We start from the raw sequence: 6,617 nt of genomic DNA, 5'->3' as shown, positions 1-6,617 counted from the left end.
CCCCCGCACTCCCTTCCCCCACACCCCGCACCCTGCAGCTCCCTTTCGCTTTCCTGTGCCTCATCCCTAGAAGGAGAAGTATAATCGGTTGCTCCCTTCTCTCTGCTGCCACAGCAGGCACTGTGCTGTCTCCTGGTAGAAGCTCATGCTGCCCTGTAGAGCCAGGCAGGCCCCCAGAGGGTGAGGAGACCCTGGTTCAGCGGCAGTATGAGCCAACTGGATGACAAAGGCGGTTGGAACCAGTTTTTAAAACAACGATAAGCAACACCAGTGACATAGGTGGGGGAATAAATGTACGGAAAGAGAACATTCATTCAGGTAACTGGAATGCAGTGAGCTAAAGGATAATGGTATTCAACTGCGATGGGACAAATGATGACAACTCAACTGGGTAACCTGCTGGACAGGGAGGTAGGTGTTGCCACTATTGACTATTTTTCCTAGCGAGTGGTTTTTGTTTGTTTTTTAAATGGTCTCTGTTGCAGCTAAACCCAAGCGTTTCCACAGCTGGTTAGCATGAGCACCCTGCTGGCTGGTGCAGGAGACAGGGCAGCAGGGACATGACAGACTGAGGGGCGGCTCGTTCCTCTTGCTCTCAAGCCCACATCATTCTTCTCTTAAAAAATGCCTCTTGAAACACTAGAAGGAAAGGTCAAATTCTGCAAATAACCAGTTAGTGGTAGCCTTTCCGCAAAAATAAGTGGTAGAGGAGAAAAGAGGGGCTATTTTAAGTGTAGCTGAAGTGTTTTTCTCCATCTCTGCTGCAAATGCTAACGAAATTATTCCCTGATTTGTGAAGGCCATAGGAGCCCTCTGTGGGCGGGTGTGTGTGTGTGTGGGGGTGGTGGTGGTGGTGCTTGCCAGAGGAGAAGGCTCCGCGTGAGAAGAGAACCCGGGCCAGGAGAGGAAGGTGGGAAGCAGAGGCAGGCATCCCTGTGCAGGACCAAGGGAGATGGGCCAGAGATGAATAGTCTCTGGTTCTGGGGATGCTCAGGTGACTCCAAGCACGCTGGCCACACAGCCTCGCTGAGCATCTGCTGGGTGCAGGAGAGGCAGTGCTGCGGAGGGAAGGCCATGGAAGAGAGCCCGGCAGCTGACTCATGTTATAGTGGGTGGAGGAAAGGAACACCAGCGACAAAGCTGTGAACAATTTGTGTGGAAGGGAGGGAGGGAGGCGATGCCCAGTGGGAGTTTGGCTGGGACCCAGGGTTAAGAGCTGGGCAAAGGTTTTTTTGTCTTTGTTTATTTTGTTCATCCTCACCTGATGATATTTTCCCATTGATTTTTAGAGAGAGTGGAAGGGAGGGGCCGAGACAGAGAGAGAGAAACATCGATGTGAGAGAGACACATGGAATGGTTGCCTCCGGCACGATCGAGCCCCAATTGAGCCTGCAACCGAGGTACATGCCCTTGACCAGCATCGAACCCGGGACCCTTCAGTCCATGGGCTGATGCTCTATTCACTGGGCCAAACCCACTAGGGCCGTGGTCGGCAAACTCATTAGTCAACAGAGCCAAATATCAACAGTACTACGATTGAAATTTCTTTTGAGAGCCAAATTTTTTAAACTTGAACTATATAGGTAGGTACACTGTTATTAACTTAATTAGGGTACCCCTAAGGCTTAGGAAGAGCCACACTTAAGGGGCCCAAGAGCCGCATGTGGCTCTCGAGTTGCAGTTTGCCGACCACGGCCTAGGGCAAAGGGCAAAGCTGGGCGCAGGTGAGGTTCAGGTCCCAGAATGCTGAAGCATGAGTTCACAGGCATCGGGATGCACTTGTGGGTGCTAACATTCTCCTGCAGAGGGCGCTTCAGTTCTGGTGCCGCCCAGTCCCCGTGCCATACGTGGGTTACTATGCTCACTGCCTTCCCACTCACCTAGGATGCCACCAGAAGAGTAAATGATGAGTTTCCTGAGCTAGACAGACACCCAGGAGTTGGAAGGATGAGCCCGTCAGTATTCTTTAGTATCCCAAGCAGGGCATCTCTCCTACCAGTGCATCATTGCCAGGAACAGGAATGACAGGTAGACTGTGGTCTGGCCTGGTGCCTGGTGAGACCTAGCGGAGGATGGGCGTCACCGTGCAGTGGCTGCCACATTTCCATGACTGTACTTTCAAACCCTGAAGTGATGTGTCACCGAGTTTAAAAAGAACACAGGCTGGACCTCAAGAAAACTGTGCGATCTCAGGTAAAGCCCTTCACTTCTCCAGGCATCAGACTCCTCTTCTGTTAAATAAGGAAAGGGGACTAGATGATTTCTGATGTCCTTCCAGATTTAATGTCTATAAACTACAAAGCGATAGAGAACCAGGAGCAGGCAATAGCTGTAACTGGAAAGAACCAAGACTTCTAGGGCTCATAAGCGAAGACAGGACCAAAGAGCAACGGTGACATCTCACTTTGAGGAAATAATAGATGAAAGTGTTGGAGAGGATTTGAGCTGCCACAGTAAACCCCCAAAAGACAACACAAAGCCAGCACACCCTGGGAGGGACCTGACTCGGAGAGAACTAGATTAAGTGTCTAGCCCAGGGGTGGGCAAACTTTTTGACTTGAGGGCCACAATGGGTTCTTACACTGGACCGGAGGGCCGGAACAAAAGCATGGATGGAGTGTTTGTGTGAACTAATATAAATTCAAAGTAAACATCACTACATAAAAGGGTACGGTCTTTTTTTTTTTTTTTTTAGTTTTATTCATTTCAAACGGCCCGGATCTGGCCCGTGGGCTGTAGTTTGCCCACGGCTGGTCTAGCCCAAGGTTCTGTTAGGATGGGTTTGGGGTAGAGGACAATAATCTGTGACTATGCTATTCTCTAAATATTGCTTCAAATGTTGTCTTCTTGGCATTCACAGGCAAAAATAGGTAGTTAATACTTAATATTTAATCAGACTGATGCTACTGTGTCACTAAAATTGCATTTAAAAAATATTTTTATTGATTTCAGAGAGGAAGGGAGAGTGAGAGATAGACACATCAATGATGAGAGAGAATCACTGATCGGCCACCTCCCAAATGTCCCCGAATGGGGATCAAGCCTGCAAATGTGCAGGAGTGGGCGAAAGTAGGTGTATAGTTGTTCGTATGGAATCCCGGTTATGATTGTTACAATAGTTTTATTAACTCTGTTTCACATACTCACAACTGTAAACCTACTTTTGCCTACCCTGTATGTATCCCTAAGACTGTCAGCCACTCCAGGGGTCCTCCTTTCAGCTCTGTAACTTGTTTCCTGAACCCAGGCAGTCCAGCTAGCTCACTTTTAGATGCCAGACCACCAATACGGCCGCTACTCACTTTCAAACCCTGCTTGGGCAAACGCACGTACTTTGAGAGGGCGTGCTTACAAACCCAACCTTTCTCTGAGATGGCAAACATTGCCGGACACAACTGATTCTAGACAGGACAGGAGACCCCATTTAGGCTTACAGACACTGATTAAAAATGAACCAAAAGGCCTGGCCAGCATGGCTCAGCGGTTGAGTGTTGACCTATGAATCAGGTTCCACTCCCGATTGGGGCATATGCCCAGGTTGCAGGCTTGAGCCTCCACGGAGGCAGCCGATCAAGGATTCTCTCTCATCATTGATGTTTCTCTCTCTCTCTTCCTCTCTGAAATCAATAAAAATATATTTTAAAAAATGAACCAAAAGAGGCACCCAAAAGGACAAAGGTGCACAGCTACATATGAACTTATTTGTGTAGTTACCAATATGTTAAAGCCAAGGTTCAAACTCCAGTATTTGTCAAGATTTGATATATCATTAGCTAGCAGTCTGTCATTCAGCTTCTAGTGTTACTGCACTATAGAAAGATAAAAAGTAAATTTCTTGAATATTGAAAACCCTGTCCCCTTCTCTCTCTTTCTCTGGAGCAGCTCATACCTTTTCCCCTCTTCTTCCCTCAAGGTGCCTATCTTTGCTCGCTATCTCCCCCCTAAGCTCCAGGGGTCCTCTTTTGCCTAACTTGTTTCCTGAGCCCATGCAGCCCAGCTGGTTCACTTTTTCTACTTCTGTAACTTTCTAAATAAACTTTCACTTGTATTTGAATAAAAAACAAACAATGAAAAAACCTCTGTTCCATATAAAACTTTTGTACAAATTTGTTAATGTGCAGCTTATGACTGTATTATTCAGCCTCATCTATAGAGTTAGACAAAACTTTGGGAACTGAAATTAATAAGCTACAAAAAAACAAAATGTTTACCATTAGGGAAATGAAGAAAGGGGTATAGGGAAATATTTATTTGGGTTGTTATGACAACAGAACAAGCCATCACAACAACATTCTTTCTTTTCCATCTGTCAGACTTTGGCTTGACACAGCTTAAGAAACACTCAATGTCCATCCTAAAGATGAAACGGAACAAAAATGTTATTCTAGATTTGATAGATTTTTGGCTCCACTTAAAACCCTTTTATAACTCATACAATATTTGCCACAACTCTGCTATTTCCTCTTGCAGTGGGCAGACTCACTAACAATGATGAGTAAATAAATTGTGTGGTAGGGGGAGGATGCTGGCAACAGTGACTACAGGCGTAAATCAGGCTGAGGTCCACCCTCGGATGTCACAGGGCCATGCACTGAGTGTGTGGCATGCCCTGTTCTCATGCACTCCTCTATGGTGTTGAAAAGATTGGGGCTATGGATGGAAACCAGAAGAATGAGGCGCTTGCTTCCACTGCTAGCTGAACAGGGCCAGGAAGGGGTGCACGTGCAATGGGTAGAGAATTGTGCCAAGTTGATAAGGATGAAAGCACCAGCTCAAACTTATGTGGAAGGCTTTCTTTGTAGATTTTTTTCAGGTCAAACTACTGGCAGCCAGCCACTGCCTCCCAAGCCCTAATTGTCAGGACTTAACCCAAGAACCCTTGATTTCCTATAGCTCTTTTCCCACAAACCAGAAAGAGCTGGGTGTTTGTTGATTCCTCCTGGAGGAACCCCCTTAGATGGAGCAGCCCGGAGGAGAGAAGGTGGGTTCTGGCTTTCCTGCTCAGTAACCTCACATACACGATGCTCTTTGGTGGGGTCTCTGTGCTCTGATCAGTAGCTATGTCAGTGTCTTCCAGGTGAGCCAGACTTGGCTTGTTAGTGGAGGGGGCACAACTGAGGTTGGAGAGCCCCCAAAAGGCTGAGCCAAAGCCCTCAGAAAGTATGCAGTTAAAGCGACAAGAGAGGTGGAGAACACGCCCCGACTTCTGAGCACAGGTCTAGGCCTTTCTATCATCCTTTCCCCACCCCCAAAGTCAAGCCTGAGAATGTACAACTAGAGACAGTGGGGCACTGAGCGCAGCTGCCAAAGAACACAGACAGTTACTAGAGTGTGATGAAACCTGATCCCGGTCACTGAAGGGTTATTACTCATCCTTGGCTTCCAGGGCCTCACCCTTGAGAACTCTCTGGTCTGAATTCCCCAGGGTCCAGGGAGCTTGGAGAGCTGCCCAGCGCCCAGCACCAGCTGCAGGCTCAGAGACAGGCCTGCTTCCCAAGCTGAGCTGACGGAGTGCCCAGGGAGTACAGTAACGGTGACATCGAGAGTGAAGAACGAACACAGGGTGGAGCAGGCTGCGAGAGCCAAGTGGCTGCTGTCCAAAAGCAACATCATCAAGGTGACCAGATGGCGGGGTGGGGTGGGGGGGCTGGATTCCATCTCCCACCACGCCCCCTGATGAGCTCCACATTCATGTGCTTTGTCCTTTCCATTCCTTCTCTTTTCTTCTTCCTCCCTTTTGTTTTCCAGAGTTGAGAGGCGTATTTCCTCTCTGAACCACAGTGCTTCGATTTTTGTGTTTTGGCAAATGGCCTTCTCTCCAGATGGACTCCTCAGCTGGCCTCGTCTGCTTCTGGCCGGCGGGCCCGCTCAGCCGGGCCCACATCGCAGGCTGTCTGGAGCTGCAGCTGCCACTGAGGCTCCTGTGCCCTCAGTTCAGAGCGAAGAAGGCTCTGCTCAGCCACAGTGAACTGCTTTGTGCTCAGCCTCCTGTCTCCTCGCCCTTGTACAGGCAGCTGCTTTTGCCTGGACTATGCCTGAGGCTCAGGGAGAAGTGCCCTCTCCATCTCCAGGACGCACCCCTCTAGCGAGCCCTCACAGCACTACTGGGTGGTTTGTTCTCTTCCCTGTCGCCCCACTGTACTGAGAGCTCCTTGAGGGCAGCTCTGGGTCTTTCCCCCTATCCCCAGCGCATACATGGTAGAGTGCCCAACACAAAGTAGAATGAGTAAAAAGTAGGCCCAATACCAGGTAAGTGTTGCAGAGCAGTGCAGGCCTACCTTGTTTCACACCACTCGTGTGCTTCCGAACCTGCATCTTAGATGCCCACTGACTCCCACTGTCACCCCAGAGGAGCTTCCTCTGAAATCCTACACCATCACCAACCTCCAAGACTGCCTGCCATGCAAACACTTTATCAGAAGTAGCCAAGGTTGTACCTGAGCTTGTCTGCGATGAAGATGACCCTCCTTTCCAGAAGCAGGGAGGCAAAAACACAGAGCAGGTGGCGGATGCTGAGAGAAGAGAAGAGGGACTCAAAGTCCACATGTTCGAGCCGGGAGTCCAGCGGGCGGCACAGTTCAATCACCTGCCAGGGAACAGGAGCAGCCGTGAAGGGC

The 6,617-nt window shown here is 49.1% G+C and overlaps 1 protein-coding gene across 3 annotated transcripts in view; it reads right to left on the bottom strand.

Moving 5' to 3' along the window:
• The window catches only part of DENND2A (DENN/MADD domain containing 2A), a 105,890-nt gene that overhangs the window by 12,264 nt on the left and 87,009 nt on the right, over positions 1-6,617 (bottom strand). For all 3 annotated transcript variants that reach the window (XM_015572679.1, XM_015572680.1, XM_015572678.1), the window contains one exon: positions 6,438-6,586. In XM_015572679.1, coding sequence (XP_015428165.1) covers positions 6,438-6,586 — 149 coding nt within the window. The remainder of the gene's footprint in view (positions 1-6,437; positions 6,587-6,617) is intronic.

This window comes from Myotis davidii, unplaced genomic scaffold (genome assembly GCF_000327345.1).
Source record: "Myotis davidii unplaced genomic scaffold, ASM32734v1 scaffold329, whole genome shotgun sequence".
Lineage (NCBI taxonomy): Eukaryota > Metazoa > Chordata > Mammalia > Chiroptera > Vespertilionidae > Myotis > Myotis davidii.
The sequence above is the reverse complement of the archived record's forward strand: the minus strand, read 5'-3'. Positions and strand labels throughout refer to the sequence as shown.